This window comes from Sturnira hondurensis, unplaced genomic scaffold, assembly GCF_014824575.4.
Source record: "Sturnira hondurensis isolate 20B ecotype Veracruz unplaced genomic scaffold, ASM1482457v3 Scaffold0010128, whole genome shotgun sequence".
NCBI classification, from domain to species: Eukaryota; Metazoa; Chordata; class Mammalia; order Chiroptera; family Phyllostomidae; genus Sturnira; species Sturnira hondurensis.
The window spans coordinates 13,555,585-13,576,879 of NW_028082759.1; the positions used below are offsets into that span (position 1 = coordinate 13,555,585).

The 21,295-nt window shown below is 40.6% G+C and overlaps 1 protein-coding gene and 1 long non-coding RNA gene across 2 annotated transcripts in view; one reads left to right on the forward strand and one right to left on the reverse strand.

Annotated features, from left to right (window-relative positions):
- The window catches only part of LOC118995416 (uncharacterized), a 118,575-nt gene that overhangs the window by 51,406 nt on the left and 45,874 nt on the right, over positions 1-21,295 (forward strand). The window lies entirely within an intron of this gene.
- EDNRA (endothelin receptor type A) overlaps positions 1-21,295 on the reverse strand; it is a 52,688-nt gene that overhangs the window by 11,764 nt on the left and 19,629 nt on the right. Inside the window, exons 3-4 of the mRNA XM_037058435.1 lie at positions 10,597-10,724; positions 724-922 (exon numbers count right to left, since the gene is read on the reverse strand). Coding sequence (XP_036914330.1) covers positions 724-922; positions 10,597-10,724 — 327 coding nt within the window. The remainder of the gene's footprint in view (positions 1-723; positions 923-10,596; positions 10,725-21,295) is intronic.

Below are 21,295 nucleotides of genomic sequence, written 5' to 3' on the forward strand. Positions count from 1 at the left end.
AACATACTTTGAGATGTCTGTAAGTGATTAAATGTGGAATCTGAGCTGCATGAAGCTTACATCAAAGCACTAAATTATGCTGGTTTGAGAGAAATAGTTACCCTTCCAATTTTCCTCCTGAGTCCCCCTTTGACTAGTTTTGCAAAGGTAATATGCATTTTAAGAATGTTTCTCAATACACTTGTGTGATTAAGCTTTTCAGACAAACATTAATGAGACCAGGTGTACTAAACAACAACAATTGAATTTGTTAAACTGGACCCAGCTTTTTAAAAAGTTCTGCAAGCTTACATGATTTGTACATGTAAGTATGACTTCCTACTTTGAGTTAGTAAAGCTGTCTTTAAAAAGTGTGTGAGCAACAAGTATTTCCCCAAGTAACATAAAATAAGTATCAGCATGTGCTCTATTCCTTATTATAAAAACAAATAGCAATTTATACATTTACATTCCTCTTTTTTAGTAAATGTATTTCAGAATTCTGAGCTGTGTGGTACAGAACAAAAGTTGTGTCTACAGGTGTGCTACAAGAGTAACAACAAAATAACTGTTCTACTCTAGAAGCTAAGCCCTGGGTTAACGTCTTTTTTTGTGCAACTGAAGAGTACCTGACCAACCACAGCAGGCTCTGTGGGGGTGTCAACAAGTCTTGGTGATGGTAAAGTTAAAATGAAGCCCTCCTCCCGCTCCCTCCCCAATTAACCCCCTTTGAACTATTTGTACCTGCATGAACTTTGATGTGGCATTGAGCATACAGGTTTTGTGCTGCTCACCCCTGTATTCAAAGGGCACCATGACGAAGCCGATGGCTTCGGGGATAGCCAGGATGAAAGAGAGGATCCAGATGGAGAAGATCTCAATGGCAGTGACCAAGGGAATCCCGATCCCCTGAACGCGACTCCAGGAGGCAACGGCTCTGTACCTGAAATTAAATGGGGTGATGGAGTCAGTTAGAAAATTTTTAATTACTTCAATTTTACAAAATTATAAATGCAACAGAGCTCTTTCCCTTGGCCAGTGACCAAGCATTGGCTTCTTAGGGATTTTCTGTGAGTTCTGGTGTGAGAAACAGGTGGGCTATTCACAGTTCCACCCATCTGGAAATCCGTTGCCTGGCGGATCTGAGCTCTTCACTGATATTTAGGAAAATCTTGTGAGAGTGTAGAATGTGGCAGCATCACATAGGTATGTGTGCTTTTTAAGTTGGGGGAAAATTGGATGATGGAAGAGGTAGTGAAAGCTGCTGGTACTTATTCTGGTTATATCTTAGTTTTCTTTATATACTCAGAACACTTGAAAACTTATCTATGGAGCTGACCACCCTTAAGTGAACAGTGGCCATAGATACTCCATCATCTTCTCTGTTCTTCTGCCCTCAAAATATGATCACAGTGGGCTTGTACCAGGTGGCCATTTTAGTAAATAGACAGCATTTCTGGTAAATGTCAAAGAATGACTATATCTCTCCCATCTTGGTCCCATAATGCTACACTATATGAAAATGACTTAAAATGCCTTGATTTCTAATCTTTAGGGTTTATAGTCTAATAGAAAAATGAGTTCTTATAAAGTATAGGATATAAATGTGACCAAACAATTATGTCAATTAAAAAACAAATTGGCACTAAGAAATTGTGTTGACATTTTTTTACTTTAATATTTTTGTGGTGATAGTCACATTTAAATGTTAAGTCAAAAGAAAGTTTGGTTCAGAAACTCTATGTTCTTTGATCAGATGTGATGGTCTGGTGCTAACTCCTTTCAGACTTAGTATTAAGAAGAGACCTGTGATGTAGTGTGGTATTTTAGTGGCTTCATTCTTCAAATTTTTGTTGCTGTTGTAATGGAAAGGATATATTTTCTTTTTGTAGCTTCATTAGATAGTGCCAGAAAAATGCTGTAAAACAGACTAAGGCATTGGAGACAGGTGTACATTGGAGACAGGTGTGAAAGCCAAGGCAACAAGCTACCCATATTCACCAAGATGAGTCCCGCCTTATATTCAGTGCTGTCTCAGAACACCTTCAAGGTACGTCTGTGAAAACACAGCTTCTATGAATTATACTATCTTGTCTTCACGATGGGTTAGAACCCATAATATTGGTATGTATAATGATGTCATATAGCATATGTACAGTACAATTTGCTGAAGAAATGTTTTGCAAAAGATTTTTTAGAGTAAATAAGATTGGCGCATAATACAATCTGTAAAAAAGTCCAGATTAGTTCAGAATGGAATAAAACACAGCTGTACAAACAGACCAAGGAAATCCTTTTACAGTATGGCCAGGATTGCATTTTTAAATTTATGGCTATTTCCAGTGGGATCAAGACTGCTATTTATTTTGCTTTCCATTTCTGTTTACTTTTCTTTGTTGCCTTATTAGACTGGCAGCCTGATATTCAGTGAAAGCTAGAAGGAATGGAGAAGGAATGTCTGTATCCTGAGGCTGTCAGTGAGTTGTATCTATTTCTTCTCCCTTCCTCTTAGATCAGTTACAGGAAAGGTGATTTAAATAAAACACTTTGTCTCTTAAGGCAATAAGAAAACCAGGTGTCTTAGGCAGCATGGGAGATAGAAGTTAGTTTCAGTAAGAAAATGTGGTCAGAGTGTTCTTATGATGAATATGCTCACAGACCAGTTTAATTTTACAATGTACCATGAGTTCCCAGAATATTACATGTCTATAATCCAATGGAAGTTGAATATCTAGAAATAAGCAGAAGCAATTTTTAGTGTCTTGTTTAGGAGATTATTCATAGTTATTCCTTCATTAACACACACATACACACACACACTGATCTTGATAAAATCTCTATGAAATGGTGGGGGAGGAGGATTGAATGTGGGGGTGGGTAAGGCAGGGGAGAGTAATGGGGGGAAATAGGGACAACTGTAATTGAACAACAATAAAAACCTCTATGAAATGAGAAAATAACCATAAAAGCAATTAAAACCAATTATGATGATGGAGATGGGGACAGGTGTGGAAAATAAGAAATACTGGGATTCAAGACGTCAACCAAGTAGGTGGTTACTACACTCGCCGCCTCCCAGGACCAAACCAGAATTATAACTAGAATATAGAGCAGTCAACCTAGTAGCCAACTGAGCAGCCAACTGAACATTAGCTTGAGAGAAGTCTTATAACCAAGTATTTACAGAAGAAGCCACAATGAGACTGGTAGGAAGGACAGAGACTTGAAAAGGGCTGGCTCTGCTAACAGGGCAGGGGCTGAGATTCCAGAGGGATGTCTTAGTTGCAGAGGTTCCACTGAGAAGCAAAGGGGTCTCAACCCCAAGCCAGGATCCCTAGCCCAGAGCACCAGAGCTGGGAAGAGGTGCCCACTTAACATCTGGTTGTGAAAATCAGTGCGGAATCTGTCCATCAGGGAGAGACAAGAGTCTGCTAGAGACACAGATGCCTTCTTAAAGGGCCAGCAAGGAAAAATCTTGTTTGCAGCCGGTTATATTGGGCTCTGGCAGAGGGGGTGTGGGGCAGACTAGTTCTGTGAGGAGAGATTGGGATTTGTGCCTTTGGAGAGAGAGCTGGAGGGACAGCCACCAGGACCCCTGTGCTGAGTCCCTCACACCCCAGATGCCATCTTACTTGTGACATCAGCCTGTGGGAATTCAGTAGCCCCACCTCTGGACAAAAGATACAAACAAAATAAAAGTAAAGGGATGAAAAAGGTATTTCATGCAAATAGAAATGAAAAAAAAAGCTAGGGTAACAATACTTTTATATGACAAAATAGACCTTAAAACAAAGGCTGTAGCAAGAGACAAAGGAAGGCACTATATAGCCATAAAGGGAGCAATCTACCAGAGGATGTAACCCTAGTAAACATTTCTGTACCCAACACAGGGGCACTTAAGTGTATAAAACATTGAAAATGGAACTGCCTTATGACCCAGTGATTCTACTTGTGGGAAGGTAGTCGAAGAAACTGAAACGCTAATTCTAAAAAATATATGCACCCTTATGTTCATTGCAACATTACCTACAATTGCCAAGATTTGGAAGCAGCCAAAGTGCCCATCAGTAGATGAGTGGATAGAAAAGCTGTGGTACATGTATGTAATGGAATACTATGTAATTATGAAAAAGAAGGAAATCTTACTTTTTGTGAGAGAACAGATGGATCTGGAGAGAATTTTGCTAAGCCATTCAGGGTAAGAAAAATACGATATGATTTCACTTATGTGTGGAATCTAATCAACAAAATAAACTGACAAATAAAATAGAAACAAACTCATAGATAGAGAAAACAGACTGACCACTGTCAGAGGGGAAGGTGATTGGGGGGCTAGGTGAAGAAGTAAAGGGCTGAAACAAAAATAAAATAAAATAAAACTCACAGGCACAGACAACAGTGTGGTGCTTGCCAGAGAGAAAGAGGGGTGGCAGGAGGTGTGGGAGGGTGTGGGGGGGTAAACGATGGTTGAAGGGGACTTGACTTGGGATGGGGAACACACAGTGCAATGTAACTCATCTAATGGGCATTGAAACTCACCCACACTGTCTCGTGTCTTCTTTGTCCCCAAGCCTGCCCTCTCTACAGTCTTTACCACCTCAGACCAAAACTTCAAAGTCAGCTTTCGTTCCCCTTTCTCTCTTCCACCCTCTAGTCACTGCCTCTGCCCTCCCCTCCCTTTAGAATGTAAGCTCCACAGGGTAGCCATTTTGTGTGTCGGTCACGCAAATAGGTGCTGAATAAGTATTTGTGGAATTAAATGTCTTTGTTTCTTTACCAGTGCATTTGTCTTTATTGGCTAAAGCCAATAGCACACTACATTCTAGACATTTTCTAATTTTTCAGGCCATCTCTTAATTAGCCAATAGATAAGGGGCCAATACTTTCATAATTTTAGAATCAAATAATTAAATCACCAGGAGGAACCTTTGGGCTGGTGGTTTTCTCCTTTGTGTTCCAGTTTGGAGCCTGAGGACTGGTGTTGCCATGTCCTTTGCCTGGTCACCGGTGGGTTTGGGGGGCCTGGCGTGGGGCTCTGGCCTGTGGGTTCCCAGGGAGTCTTCCTCATGATGTCACCCTGTGCCCTGTCATGCGATGTGCCAAAATAAAAGTACAAATTATGTTTTATTTATTAAAATGTTTGTTATTGTATATAGGGTGTGGAAATAGTTTTACAGCTATTTCAATAATTAATGAACAATAATACAAGAAGAAACTCTGTAGTTCATTTACTCACAACTGTAACCCTACTTTTGCTTCACCCTATATTTCTTTTCTTTTTTAAAAAGATTTTATTTATTTTTAGAGAGAGGGGAAGGAAGGAAGAAAGAGAGGGAGAGAAATGACAATGTGTGGTTGCCTCTCATGCGCCCCCTACTGGGGACCTGGCCCACAACCCAGGCATGTGCTCCGACTGGGAGGGAATTGAACTGGAATTTAACTGGCGACCCTTTGGTTTGCAGGTCAGCACTCAGTCCACTGAGCCACACCAGCCAGGGCCTCACCCTCTATTTCTATAAATAGATTTTTACATGTTTTCAAGACCAGAGTTATCTATTGCATGCTTTTGAATCTTTATAGTATGGTCCGGGATAGTGGATAAATTTTTAAAAGTTTATTATTAAATTTATCAATACTTTGAAACAGTATAAAAACCAATTCAAAAGATACTACTTCAACAAAACTTTTGATTCTTATTCTTTGTCCATTTCTATTCTCATCAACATAGTTTGAATATAAAAATCATTATCAGTGACAATTTTATTTTAGCATTATTTACATTTTATTATAAAAATACTCATGTTTCTACAGAGGCATGGCATGTATTGATTTGATGGCTACACAATATAACAAGATATTGGTGAAATTTACTTAAACCTTTCTCTCATGTTCACATTTGCAGTCTTTGAAGGTTGTGAATAACATACCTGCAAGTGTTTTTTCTCTTTTTCAATGATTTTCCAGAATTAATTGTATGAGTGGGTAGGGTAACATTAGAAAACCTTTCCACCAAGCACCTATCCATGCTTGTCTACATTAGGATTTATTATTCTTCCTCCAGTGTCTCCACTTTATAAGGTAGAGTGGTACTTCTCGCCTAACCTCTGCATGTCTCTGATTAACAGCGAACCCGACTATTTGTAATGTTTGTTTATGATTTCTGCCTCGTGGGGCAGACAAACCAATTGCTGCAGAGAGGTCTGGAGGTAGAACACTAGCAAGGAGAATTTTGAAGAGCAACATGGTGTGGAGGGTTAAAAGAGGGCTGCGGACACTCTGACACTTCTTCAGCTGAGCCCTTCAGCTGGGGTGGAGCCGGAACGATGCTTTGCCAGTTTCAGGTCTGGCCTCTAAGCAGAGCAGCAGGCTCCCCTTGGAGCCCTGAGCCTGCTGCACAGAATGTGTTCAAGGGCCCGAGACTACGTGGAGAGGGAGACGGGCCTCGCTGAGCTCAGCCTTCCAGCTGTGTGTGCCGACAGGCCAGATGTGAGCCATGGACCCAGGAGACACTCGGCCGCCAGCTGAAATGCAGCTGGTGAGATAATAAAATCGCTTAAAATGTTGTAAATCGCTGTTTCAGGGTAGTTGGTTATCAAAGAAAAATGAACTAGCAAAATTAACCAGTTTCCTAATTTTTATATTAGAGTTAAGATTAAGAAAATGAGTAACTGTGTGCAATGAAGAATAGAACCCAGCAAGAGACCCTGAGTTGTCTGTCCTACAGCCATCGTTGACTTTGTCCAGGGCCTAGACTCTCCCTCCTGGCTCCGCCACTTCTTCCATGTCTTCACTACTGGCATGCAGCACAGGAAAATGGTAACACCAGTAGAATGAGGGGAAACCAACTCCGTGTCTACGTAAAAATGAAGGTTTTCAGAAAATCGCCCCCATGCTTCTTAAATTAGGATAAACCTCTGAGAATACCATAGTGACCACTGAGCAGTTATTTGGAACGATGGAATGAATAACTGGCATTGACTTTTGAGTTTGACACATATCTAAGTTGCCTTATTAATGGACCTTTGCAACTTTTCTGGGTGTGTAATTATACATCATTCTGGAGTACTTGTTAAAGGGTTTGATCTTTTTACAACCTTCTTCCCTAGGCAACTTTTAACTACAAGTTGAATCTGTACCCAGACCTTTTTACTGGTCTGACCCCTGTCATCTTCTACCTTAAACATGACTATTAACTACAAAGAACGGCACTGATTCTCTTCCCCCACTCCTGCCCTCTTTTTCTCTCCCACCAAACTCAGAGGAATGTGTGAACCTTCTCACGGTGTGTAAGAGTATCTATTTTGATCATTGGTAATGGGTGATTATTCATGTTTTGTTGGGAAAAATCCATTCATTTTAGAAGTACCCAGCCTTAACATTTAAAGAATTATTTCACTGACCCTAGCTAGGTAGCTTAGTTGGTTAGAGCATTGTCCCAATGTGCCAAGCTTGTGGGTTCAATACCTGTCCAGGGTACAGACAAGAAAGATTCAATGAATAAATAAGTTAAACAGTAAAATCAATGTCTCTCTGTCTCCATCTCTCCCTATCCCCCTTCTTCTTTCTCCCTAAAATCAATAAATAAAATAAATTAAAAATCATTTCATTGATAAAGCGGAATTAGGGATCAAAGTTTGTTACTAAATTTCCCATCTTTTTCTGAAATTTCCACTTTGCCTTCTTCTTAAGTGACTATGGATATAAAATACAAATAAGAGGTTTGAGGAGGAATTAGTGAAATGGTTAAACTGAGACAAGTCTAGAGTAGAAATGAACAACGGAAGTTTTTACTGATTTTCGTGCGAGTCAAAAACATCTTGTTTACAATTTTCAGACTGAAAGCTGATAGAGCTTCTCTCTGATCCCACAGCATCTGCACTCATTGAACAATGGGCAGAATAATAAAGAGACTGTACAGCACTCGGACGGACAGCTACTCTCAGTAACTGTACAATTATTCTACAGTTATTTTTCTCCGAAACAACTGAAGTGAAAGATATGTATAATATTTTAAGAATATAAAAAAATCATGAACACTTTCTGAGCCATAATTTGACTCAGCTCATGCAACAAATAGCATGGAAGTTATAAATTGTTCCGTAACGGGTGTAGTTTCCTTTTTTTGCTCCTTGATTTAGTAAAAAAAACAACAAAGATTTTAACATTTTTAGTAGACTACAATGCAACCAAATGAAGACTCAAAGCAAAGGTATCTTGTCTTTAGGAATTAAATATGAGTGATTCATTCTCCACTGTGAAAGCCTTTGAAACAGAAATGTCAAAACAGAGTCCCTACATATAGGTCCCAAAGCTTAGATTTTAAAACAAATGAAATGTAAAAAGAATAAAGAAAGGACCCAGGGAACAAAGAATGATGAGCTTATTACCAAGGAAAAACCTCCTTGATTAAGGTAGATTTTTCTGGGAATGGAATTTGAAAATGGTTTACCTTCTTGATCCAAAACCGAGACACAGTCTTGATTAAAACCAAGAACATTTCATTTGATACAGAATCGATCATTTGTGATTGAACAGTTAGCTAATTTTTCCCCATGCACAGAGGTGAGGTGAACCTATATCCCTCTTTCCTCTGCCCCACCCCCTCCAACCTAGTCCCCCAGTCACCACCCATACCCCTGCCCCCACTGCACACAGGTAGTTTCTACTGGGGAGACTAAGCTTAGCAAGAAGGTCCTCTGAGATTCTCCCAGGGAAGAAAGAGGGGGCAGAACAAGGTAAGCTAGAGAAGGAATGGGGTTTTTTATTTGACGATTTAAGAATCCCACTGCCTGAATGCCTACATCACGTATTTTATTCTCCCTTGTGCCCAGGTCTGTGTCTTCACCTCCAGGACAGCTCCTAAAGGACACAGCCAGGCCTCACTCTCCATGTCTGTCCATCACACCCTTCTTGCTCAAGCCTCTATGGTGAACTAAATTATGCATTATACCACTCAGTGTAGGGATGCTTTATTATATAGCTTATCACTGAAAAGTAAGTGCCTTAAAATTTTTTTATCAAGAAAAAATTATTAAATAGATTTGTATGAAATATATCAGGGATCACTGTACTGTGCCATGTAACACCATAAGCCATACTTGAAATTCTGTAATAATTCTTTTACAGGAATAAAAAGTTGCCTATTAATAAATCAATTGTTATACCAAGAAAATTCGTTCCTCTCTTTTGGCTTCTCTTTTCATCAATGACTCTCTTCTCAGAGGATTATAAGCTCTAGAAGAGATTTTATTGTTTATAGGAGCCAAGCATCTTCCTGATCTTCATTCTCCTATTTCTTATTCCTATTTCTCACGTGCTTGCCTTGTCTGTCTTTGGCTTTGGTTAGATGTTTCTTCAAAGGTGTGGTTTTCTTTTAGAATGCTGAATAACTCCTAAAGTTATTATCATGCTGTTTTTTTCTTTCTTTTAAAAAAATTTCAGTCATTTATTTTTAGAGAGGGAAAGAGAGGGAGAAAGAGAAGGAGAGAAACATCAATGTACAGTTGCCTCTCTCGCAGCCCCTACTGGGGACCTCTCCCAGGCATGTGCCCTGACTGGGAATCAAACCAGCCACCCTTTGGTTTGCAGCCTGCAATCCACTGAGCCACACCAGCCAGGGCATTATCCTGGTTTTTACCTAAACTTTGGGACAAAGTCTAATTAATTTTTAAAATAATATCTCCCCAATTTTGATTAAGCTTTTTGTAAAGACAACAGTAGGGATGGTCATAACTCTGGCCTGGGAATGCGCCTGTGTGCCTCTGTTCACTCAGGCCTCTGCGCTCTGGTCCGTGTGCCTGCGTGGGCTTGTGCTTCACAGCTGTGTGGCCAGAGAAAATCAGGTTGATACAGAATAAAGGTTAAAGGAATGAGCTGTGCAAGTGAAAAAATATCACATAGAGAATGGCATTAAGTATATAAGGAAAACGGTAACAGATAACAGAAGTACATAAACTTAGAAATTTTTTTCTTCTCTTAAAAGAACATTACAAAAACCCATGACTCTCTCCCTAAATATAACTACTAATGTTTATCCTGTTTCTTTCAAGGAATTTTATATTCATATGTTTATACATGCAAAATATATTTAACATCCTTATCCATTTTCCTAAAATGAAGCAATAAGGCTGCTTTCAACTTTTGTTATAAATAGTTTTATAAAGAACATCTTCATGCATGATGAATTCTCTGTTCAAATTTTGATTTCCTTAAAATTAACTCCCCAAATCATAATTACTGGGTCAAAAGGCAAAATCTTTTGCAGTTTTTCCAAAACTATTTGGAAAAATAGTTTTCCAAAAGGGCTGTTCAAATCTCAACTCCTGCCAGATATTAGAACCATGCTTTTTCATTAGAATTTCTTTGTTGCCACAAGAGTGCCAAATGAATATAATTGGCAAAATGCTCTAGATGCAAATTGCTTTGGCCAAAGATGGCTAATAACCAGCAAATGTGAAAAGCAATTGTAAACTGTACAGCAAGATGGTTAATATTTTAATTCACTTGAAACTAACCACTGTCCTGATACCAACTCTCAAGGCTTTTTGACTTCCATTCTTTATGACAAAAATGCTTTTCTAAATTCGACAAAAGAGTAGAGGGAAAGAACCACATTACCTGTCAACGCTGAGGGCGCAGAGGTTGAGGACGGTGATCCCCACTGAGGACTTCTGCAAAAAGGGGAACAGCTTGCACAGAAATATGCCAAAGTCATTGTGATCAAAAGGCCAGCGCCCAGCCAGCAGCTGCGAAAAGGAGACACTGTAGTTAGGAATGGCACAGCCGCCATGGGATACATGGACATGTCCTTCTAATTATCTTCCAAACTTCTAAATTTTGTTATTCATTATGCATTCCAGTTAGCATGATGGCAACAGTCTTCTCCTTCTCCTTCCCCTTCTCATAAAGCCTCAGCAACTTGGAAAGGCATGGAAAGTGATAAATATAATAATGGAAGGGATAAACATTTGATCTTATGTGAAGTAGGCACACCAACCACTTTTCAAAGAGCAGCGGAAGTATGGGACTCGGGTGACAGCTTAACAGAGAAGCAGGCAGTCATCTCTTATCCATTCTTGCTAAACCACGAGTTAAGCAGACTATTCTCACATTTTCAGCTAGTGACATTGGAAGATTCTATTATCTTCTGACAAGCAGTCAAAGTTCCAAATGCGAGGTTACGGGGAATACAGTGGAGGCGAAGTGGTTTAGGATGTGCTGACTCTGTCAGCTGGTCAACACCCAGAGCCATTTGGAACTTACCTCCCCTCTGTACTTAGGAGCCGGCTGCTTCAGTGGGTGTGTCATAAGTGGCCTTTCCCTCTTTAGGCTCAAACTTGCCTAAAACGTGGCTCTCGTAATCTGTTTGTAGCATGTGTGGAAAGTCTATTTCTTCTTGTTGACAATTTAACGTCTTTGTTGGTGGGAAAGGTTGGACACCCTCTAGTGGTCGTGGTTAAAGAGCAAGAACGTGAAGTCCCGTGAGTTGCTGATATTCATCTAATTTGGTATTGTACTAGGAGCAGAAAAATTAAAAGGGGAAAGGAAGTCCCTACTGAATATATGATGCCTTTTCAAGAGTGAGGATGGCATTGATTTCTTTTCTAATTTTTGCCTAGTGATTCATAATTTAAACTTATTCCACTCACTAGGAAGCACTATCCTACTAACTAGACAAATTTGTCTTTTTCTGCAAAGTACCTGTTGCCATAGTAGCTCTAAGCTGAGCTTCAAATTTCAGTTCTACAACTTCTAAAACATTATGTGGGGTTTACTTTCATGGTCCATGTGGTCATTTACATGAATCCATTGAAAGAGGATGGGAAACAAGTACCCCATGGATACAATGGGGTATCCACTGTATCTATGCAGTGGATAGATACAGAACCTATGCATTTTGAGGATTTAGTAACATAGGGTTCTCTAAAATTCTATTTTTATGGCTAAAACCCTATATGACTTCATTTCAGAAGTTTTTAGTTTTCTAACATAGTTCCTTTTCTTCTGGAGAGTTTTCTAAAAGAACGTTTGCCTTCAGTCCATTCTGGCCCCTGGTTTCTTCTGCCTCTGACTCTGACCAGCCTGGGTTGGTGAGTTCTCAGAATTTCCACATAAACTTCTGCCTGAGAACAGCTGGTATGCTCTTCACAAAAACACTGCCATAAACTCTGACAATTTGCATGAAGCTAACAATTAGACCATCACTGATTGCTGGTTATTAATGCCTGATGCAAGCAAAGACATAAAACACTATTTCTAGGATGAATCACCCCCTATAAAGAACAGAGAACCTGAAAACTACTTTTCATAGAAGGAGAGTGTAGTATGTTATCCCAGAATGTAACTCTCCACTAAAGGCCGCAGAGATGTAATTAAAGAGTGTGGGGGCTGTCTCAGGGTATGGTTTGGAAAGGCTGAACTGTTGTGTTGCCTGTCGTTGGTTCATTCCCAGAGGCAGAGGATCCTGAAGCCCACGGGGTGGGTTTCCCAATCCAAACATCCAGCAAACAGAGAAAAGAAAAGGGTACGTCTTGCTTTACAAGGGGGACTCTGAAATTCTGTGAAGGTCTAAGTGATAAGTAGTAAGAAAAATGATCCAGAAAATTCCACAACTGAGCAGGCATCATTTTGGGCCCTTCCAGTCTCCATGGATTATTTTTCTTTTTCATGCTTGCATAAACTTAACTGGGGTTAAGTGTAAGGGAAGGACCGAAGGGGAAGATATCATGGTATTAGTGGGCACCCAAACGATCATAGAATTGTCTGTCTTTACATAAATAGGTGTGTTGTTATTCCCCCTCCCCCAGCCCGCCCCCAGGGGTAAGCACGCATTCTTTTTGGCAAGTGTGGACAAAGGGGACTGAAAGAAATCATTGGAGGGACTTCTTAGGTACAATCACAGTGTGGACTTCTCCAGCCTCTGTCTGCTTCTTTCTGAAAGAACATGGTGAGTAGCTGTTCCAGTGCAGCTGGTGAAGAGCGGGCTCCTGCCAGGAGGCAGCTTCTGTCCTTTCTGGCTAAATGTGGCTTCTTCAAAGAGTTCCCCCTAACTACCCAGTCTCAGATCAGCTAGGACCTGCTTGTTCATCTTGTTCTTGGACCTGACGTTGGAGTAATCATCCATATAAAGTCTCCTTTCTGCTCACTCTGCTGTAGCAATAAATACACGTAAAAAGAAGGGGCCATCAAAGAGGCGGAGAGTGTAGTTCACCCATTTCTCTCTCATTAGAAGAGGCATTTGGAACTTCTGAAAGACCACTGGGAATGTGTCTTTACTTTTATATAGTAGCATTTGAAATGGAAAATACACACTTAAAAATGGTGAAAATAAGCTGTATAAGAACATTAGGAAAAGCAAGTCTCCCTTCTGACCAAAGTCTCTAAACTTCCTACCCAAAGGCAACCACTGTTAATTGTGAATTGTATTTTCTTCAAGAAATTCCCCACATACATAAAAGCATATGGCTTTTGTAAAAACAAGTGGAACCATATGGAGTACTTCCTATTACTAGTCTTTTATGCATTGTTTTCCTCAAGTACTTTTCTGGGAAACCCAATCAAAAGGTTTTGATTTTTAAAAGCACATTGATGAAACAATTTAGGCTGGGATAGGAAAAGATAAGCAACTGCTTAGGATAAATTAGACTATAGCAAAAAAAAACTAGTTGGTTTCATTAATGTGTACAAGCTTGTACCAGCTAGTTTACTGGGTTAATCTGGCACCTTGGAGCAATCATAGCTTATTTTTGCCATAAAAGGGTCTGCACTCTTACACAGCCTCCATATTTATAACTTCCAATCACATTATACACTACCTACAACATTGTAGGTGTTGAATGAATCAATGATTCCAACTCATTAACTTGGGACAATATGTTCATATTTTGAAATTAGAAAGTACCAATTTTGCCCTGCAAAAATATTCATCTTACAATATACTTTCTGTTTAAAAGTTATTTCTTTGTATCTCAAAGTAGTATTTCTACTCTTACTGTTGAAAGAAGCAATGTACCTACCAACTAGTTACTTGAGAAAGTGGGAGAGTACTGTTCTGTGTAAGACCCAGGTTGGAGAGCGCAGGGCACAAGCTCTTTTCTTGGACACCTTTTACTTTGGGCCATGATGGGGCTGCTCAGCCCAGAAGAGCCCCACGGCAGGTGCCAGGAGATGACGCACTCCGTGCCCTCCTGGTGCCCAGGGGACCCCCCTGGAACATCAAGGAGCAACCACCGAGGCAGCGGAGAGTGACCTGTGGAGCATGGATTTTACCGAAGAGCACTTGCCTTGGTTCTTACACAGGGGATTTTTCTACAGTTGAAATATAATTACAGTCCTGATTTTAGTCTGAAAACTAAAATCCTGCCGAATGGTACATATTAACATAGAAATCCTGTTTTGTGTGGCTGATTTGGATTGTGTCAAAATCAACATCATAACATTGACAGGCCACATTTTTTTAACCTGTCAGAACAGATTTGCCTAAGGACTTGTACCACATGGTACACCGATAAGCACCCTGTTTTTAGAATGACTGGGTCCAAAAGCAGGATGTCCTCTACTATGTCTAGTACAAAGCAATAGCTGCTTGGTTGGGAGCTTTTAGATAAGTGCAAATGTACCTGTTTATGTCAGTTTTTTGGAACACACCCAACAATCAGAAAGTATGCAGAAATATAAGGAGCCACTGGTTAATGCAAAATTTACAGTCTAATCTTGTGCACTTCACTGATGGCCAGACTGGCTGAGTCTTCATGGTGGGTCGATTTATTCTCACCTTACACCCAATGCTATAAAGCTTAGCTTTTGTTGTACTTTAGTCCATTGCACATTCAAAGCTTGTAATTAATAAGAACCTTCCAGAGTGGTAGTTCTTAGTCTTGGCTGTACATTAGAATGGTTTGGGGAGCATTTACAGATCCCAATGCCTGGGCCATGCACTTAGATTAGTGTCCCATCTTTGTACTCAAGGGACATTTGGTAATATCTGGAAACATTTTTGGTTATTACAGCTGGTGGGGGAGGAGGGAGGCTACCAACACCCATTGGGTAGAGGCCAGTGATGCTGCTAAACATTCTGAATGCATAGGAAAGACCAATGAATAATTATCCCGCCCAAAATGACAATAGTGCTGAGGTTGAAAACCATGCTGTAGATCAACTACATTGGAATCTTTGGGGTCGGGACAAAGGCCTCATGCTTTCTAAGGCCCCCAGGTGATTCCAATGTGCAGCCAAGGCCGAGCATCATTGCTTTAGCACCATTTTCGGTTCGGGGGATCTGAAGTGGAGCCTGAGAACCTGTGTTTCTAGCCAGCTCCCAGTGATGCTGGTGCTGCTGATCCACCACCCACATGTTGGAACCGCTGCTCTAGAGGCACCATGACTGGCCAAACACGACAGCTGACAGTCAGAGAATGCAGGAGGAGCAGAAAAGAGTCTAGAACAGACCTAAGAAATAAAAAATCACAATGGTTTGGGGTTGTGTAGCCAGCATCCAACTACGCCCCCCACCCCACCGGTCCCTAAAACCATCCGTACATAAAGGTACAGTGACCTGACTGGTATGCATAATCCCACGGTTGCAGTCTCATGTCCTAGGCCTCACCAGAGTGGTGCCACAAAATAAGGCTGTTCTTTCCCTAAATTCAGAGGTAGTGAACTCAGGAGACTGAGGTTCAAATACGAGACTTGCCTGTTACCAACTGTGGGGTCTTGGGTGAGCCACTTCCCCACTGTAAGCCTCATTCCTGTATCTGTTAGTGGGGTGGTTCTCATATCTGCCGCATGGCCGATGACTGTTTGGGAGGCTCAAATGGGACAATGCTTATGGAAGAATTCTGCAAACTGAATGTACACCACACATATAGGAGTTACTTTGACCTGCTATGGTTTTTAATCATAAATTGTAATGTACCATTTATGCACAACTTAAAAATATAAATGAACTTCCCCCTTTATCCATTCCAGATGTTAATATTCCCTGCTGTTTAATGTTATTACTTGGACATTATTCTTCTAATCAGCCTGACATCCAAGTAATGGGATAAATAAATCCAGTGGCACATTTTTCTTTGTGTTTATTTTCCCTCCACCCTGTCTGGCGAGGCTGAGGGATTCCCTTCCTCTCCTTAGTCTCACTCCACCCACCCTAGACAGGAATGAGGGATTTATGAGTACAGTCTGTAATAGCTGAAGAACTCAAAGTAGATAAAAGGCTCTCTTCCTCTCAGCATGAACTACTGTAGGGACATGTGGAATTGGACATGACGGACCGGGAACCAGTCTTCAGAAAAGTGGGGTTCGAGGTGGTCTTTCCTGATGGGGGAGGGGCTGGGACGTAGAAGCTGGCACACTGTCGAAACAAAGGCATCTTTCCGACAGCACAGACCAAGATCATTATACAGTCTGTGATCACCATCACGGCCTTTAAAACGAGAACACGCTCTCTGGCTGCTGCAACTTTAAAATCAGGTGTAACAGCTCAACATCTTTGGGTGACCCAGAATAGACGTTGCTCCTCCGTTATGCGTTGGCTGCTTCAGGACTGAGGCAGAACTTCTACAGGAACAGACAGCCCATGGCTGCTCCCCACCCACCCGCTCTTTCCTTCCAGCCACTGTCCTTGCCCCCTGACCAGCCCAAGCACTGCGAGCACGTGGTGAGTGCGGAGAAGAGCAGGGGCTCCGTAAACGTTCACGCTCTGGCACCAGGTGCCGTCGGTGACCTGGGGGATGGGGAGCACAACGGTTCAATTAATAAAAGTGAAGCGAGTGGTCTGGCCTACTAGTTAGGTGTGGGCCCGGAAGCTTCACTCCCTGCTATGCTCCTGACCTTGGCATGTTGGTCAGTGTCAACCCTCCTGCTTCTCCACTTCCTCCTCCAGAAAATGAAGACAGAGATGCGGGCTTCCTCAGAGGATTGCTGTGAGCACCTGAAGAGCCAATCCTTAGAAAGGGCTTGGGGGAAATAAGTATCTGGGAATGTGGGCTATTCGCATGGCCTGTGGTGATCCGTGTCTACTTTTTGTCCTGTTTTCCAATGAGACAGCTAAGGTGGATCACCCAGGTCACCCAGGAGCAGGGTGCTGGCCGAGCACAGAGGCATAAAAGCCCCTGTAGAGATAACTACCTGGAGGATGAAATAAGCACCGGTTCCTAATGAAGTCACAAGAAACATTTAGTGGGGGCACAGCCGAAGGCAGCGGTGTGGCACGATGACAAAGAGAACAGGCTTTGCTACCCACTGTTTTGGGCCCTGGCATGACTTAGGCGAGTTCACTGTGCTTCAGTGAAGATGGAGAAGAAAAGGGAACCTATGCCTTTTGGGTGATGTGCGTGTGAAATGAACTTAGCACAGGGCCCGGTCCATCACAGATTGGAGAGGCTGGTCCCCGTGAGAAGTGGTTTGGGAGGAACTGCCCCTGCGACTGCGCTTAGTTTGGAGCTGCTGCAGCCGCTTGCGACCCAGAGCTTCCACTGTTGACTGTTCAGTGTCTCGGGTTTTGCTGAGGTCTTAACTTTTAGAGTTTGAAACACTTAAATGTTAATAACAACCAGGTGGAGAAGATGGGGGTAAAAAAAAGGAAAAAATACTTTTAAAAATCAAAGTTCCAGAGCCATGAAGTTTTTTCCTTAGAGGAAAGATGATTCATCCAAGATGAGAGCTCATTATACCCAACAGAGTCAGTTACCTGAAGGCTGGCAATTCAAAGAAATGTCTCTTTTCGATAGCTTTACCATAAGGATGCTGATTTGGAAGCAAGGGACTCGCGATTTCTGCTTGTTTTGCATGCACAAGACCAAAGGCTAGTTGGGTGGACAAGAATTGCTAAAGTAGAAAAATCAGAAATACTCAGTATAATCAAAATTATACAGGCTAGTGCTAAATAGAGGGATTGGCAAAAGTAGCTTTACAGTTGTGAGTATGCAAAACACAGAGTTTATGCTTGTATCATTATTTAGTCATTATTGTACTGTTTATTTTTATGACAACTGTGAACCTACTTTTGCCCACACCCAAACATGTGTCGATGCTTTAACCCTTCATTCATGGTTGAGAGGAGACTCACATTGGAGGGAATGCATCCTGGCTTTTCTGAATGGAGACAAGCTCTCACACTTGTGTCCTGACTGGAGCCTTACATTCGCTTCAGACAATGTGCAAGCAGAGTTAATGATGGAAAATAAGGGCTCCAACCAGGACACACAGGAAGACCCAACATCTAATGAAAAAGTCTTACTTTAATTAGTGGTCTCCATGGTAGTACATGCTAGCACTTATTTGAAAGAAACATGCAGGCAAAGACAGAGTAGGAAAACAAAACACACTAGCAGCGATCACCACACAGAGCTTTAGGTAGTCACCCCCAAAACTAACCAGGAAGGTGGTGATAAGTAGGAAAAAGGAAAAATCAATGGTATATTTGAAAGCATGCAGCTTATGTAATTATTTCATGTATAAATTCTTAAGAACTAGAGTTAATGCTTCATCACAAAGTATGTCATGTGGTCATAGTTGTCCTGTATGCAGACGGAAACAGTGACAGAACAAAGGTACAGTATGCGGCATGAAGAAAATGATACCATATGTGTCTTTTGGGGGGAAAATACAGTTGATGCTAAAGTTGATGTGTTACTGTAAATAAAGCTGAGGTGGTTTTGAATGCTTGGGGACAGAAATTCATTAGAAAACAAAACTTCACAGTTTCCAACAGCTGAGGCATAAAGTGAAGTGGGAAGACATATTCGAGACGTCTGAGTTACCAGTCCCGGTACTATGCATCACATCACAACGACGTGAGTTTCACAATGCACCCATTAGGGTTTTAGAAGCCCTGGCTGTCTTCTAGGAAAATGCTGTGTGCGGTCCAGAGAGTTACGAAAACGACAGCAGTTTTATTGAATGTGAAGAGGACGGGACGTCCTGAAGGGGAACTGAGAAATTCTGGCTTCCAGCTCTAAACCTGTTGAAAATCTTTGGGCCTTGGGTCCCTCCTCTGACAAATAAAAATGTTGGGCTAGAACTAAGTTTTCTTTAAATTCCCTGCCAGCTCTTACATTGTATGATATCTTTCATATCAGAATTCAAGGGTGTAACTGGTTTCTCTGAAACTGTTATTAATTCCATTTATCCGTAACCTAACCTCAATTCTTTCCTCTATTTTATACAGTTAATTTCATTTTTTCCCATTTTTCCTTTTAATCTTCCCATCATTAAGCATTTTAGTCTTTTTGCCTTTCTCTTTTACCCCAAAGGTTAAGGATGTCAGAACCTGTGCAATCTGAAACCTTGACTATTTGTTTACATTGAATGGGTGAGTGGTATTTAGTTCTCACCAGGGAAAAAGTAAAATGTGTAGTGAATTCATCTCATGAGCCATAAGCATCATACTGTAAATACAATCCTAACTGTATGTAAAATTCAGGAAAATAGTGGATAAGTGGCTATTTTAAGCTTCTAGCCAAGGGCCTATAATAAATAACACTAAAATTAAGGCTTTCAAAATAGTTTTGAAGATTAGTTAGATATTGCTTTATGTCTTATTTATGGTCATTTGGAAATGAGATCACATTAACTAGTACTCATCAAGAACAATCGATTTTAACCTAATTTTACTTCCGACTTGAAATTTGGTACATGCCACACTCCACTGCAGGAATTTTGTTTTGGTGCTGGTAGAACAAAAAACATAGTATTTGGGGTCCAATACAATTAGCCCACAGTGATGCTGGTGCTCCTTCCCTAGACACGTGAATACTCAGAGACACTTGTACCACTTCCTTGGGATTAGGGCCAGTGTTTTCATTTTCTTAAGGACCTAGGATGTTGCTCTGCATGTTGCAATTGCCTATGGAATAATGACTTCCATGAAAATCAGCCATTCAAGTGAATGTTAGTAACAGCAGTCTGGTAAGAAACATTTATCTTCCATTTTTAAAATCACAGTATTTCAGACATCGTCTAGATCTCTAAGTGATGGCTGCAGGCTTTCTGGTATCCCCGAGAACCTGCCATGGGGTCTGCAAGATCGAGGGATCATTAAGAGATTATTGCCTTTTTCACTGGTTGACATGCGCACTATTGATGCGAAAGCAATTGTGGTTAGAACCACTGGCACCCTAGCGTGAGTCAGGACGGTGGCACCCAGCCTTCGAGTAGTCACTGTTCTTCGCCATCACACACTCGCAGTCAAAAAGTGGAGGGGTTAAGAGTAATGATGAGGAGTTCAGCCAGGTTACAGGATGGAAGAGCAATATACAAACACTGATTGCACTTTATGTACAAGCAAAGAAAAACCAAAAAGTTGAAATTGAAATTGAGAGACAATTCCACTCCAAATAGCATAAAAGTACTTGAGAATAAGTTTAGCAAGAGAAGTATAAGACAGATCCACTGAAAGATAAAAAATATTGGAGAAATCAAAGAAGATCCTAACAAAAGTTTATGGATTGGAAGAATATTGTTAAGATGGAAATTTCTCCCAAATTTATCTAAAGAGTGAATACATTCCTTATCTATATTCAAGGAAATTAACAAGTTGATCTTAAAATTTATATAGAAATGTAAAGACCAAGAATAGTCAAAACAGTATTTTTTGGGGGGCGTGGAAAGCAGGGCTTACAGTACTGTTTAAAACCTTACTAAATCTCACAATAATCAAGACAAGATGGTACTGGCATAACAACAGACAAAGAGATCAGTGGAACAGAAAAGAATGTTCATCAATAAACCCTTAAACATTTATATTCAGTTGAGTTTTGACAAAGGTGCCAAGGCAATTCACTGAGGAAAGAACATTTTGCAACAAACGGCACTGGAAGAATCGGACCTGCCAATGCAAGGAAAGAATTTATATGGTTGTCTCACATCCTACACAAAACTCAATTCAAACTGATTGTATATCTAAAAGGAAGAGCTAAAATATAAAACTTAAAACATGGGAGAATTTTTCTGTGATCTTTATTTGGCAAAGATTTCATAGATATGATATCAGAAACATGGTCCATAAAAGAAGAGTTTGATAATTTTGGTTTAATCAAAATTAAATACTTTTGCTCATCAAAAGACATACTATTATGAAAATGAAAAGAAAAGCCACAGAGTGGAAAAATGTTTGTAAATTATATATGTGATAAAGGCTTTTGGTCAAAATACATAAAGAACCCTCAAAGTTTAAAAATAGAAAGACTAATACATTTAAATAGAGAGTTCACCAAAGGAGATATACAAATAGCTAAGAACATGAAAATTAAAAATGCTCGACATCATGAGTCATTAGGGAAATGCAAATTAAAACTACAAAGAGATACCACTTCAA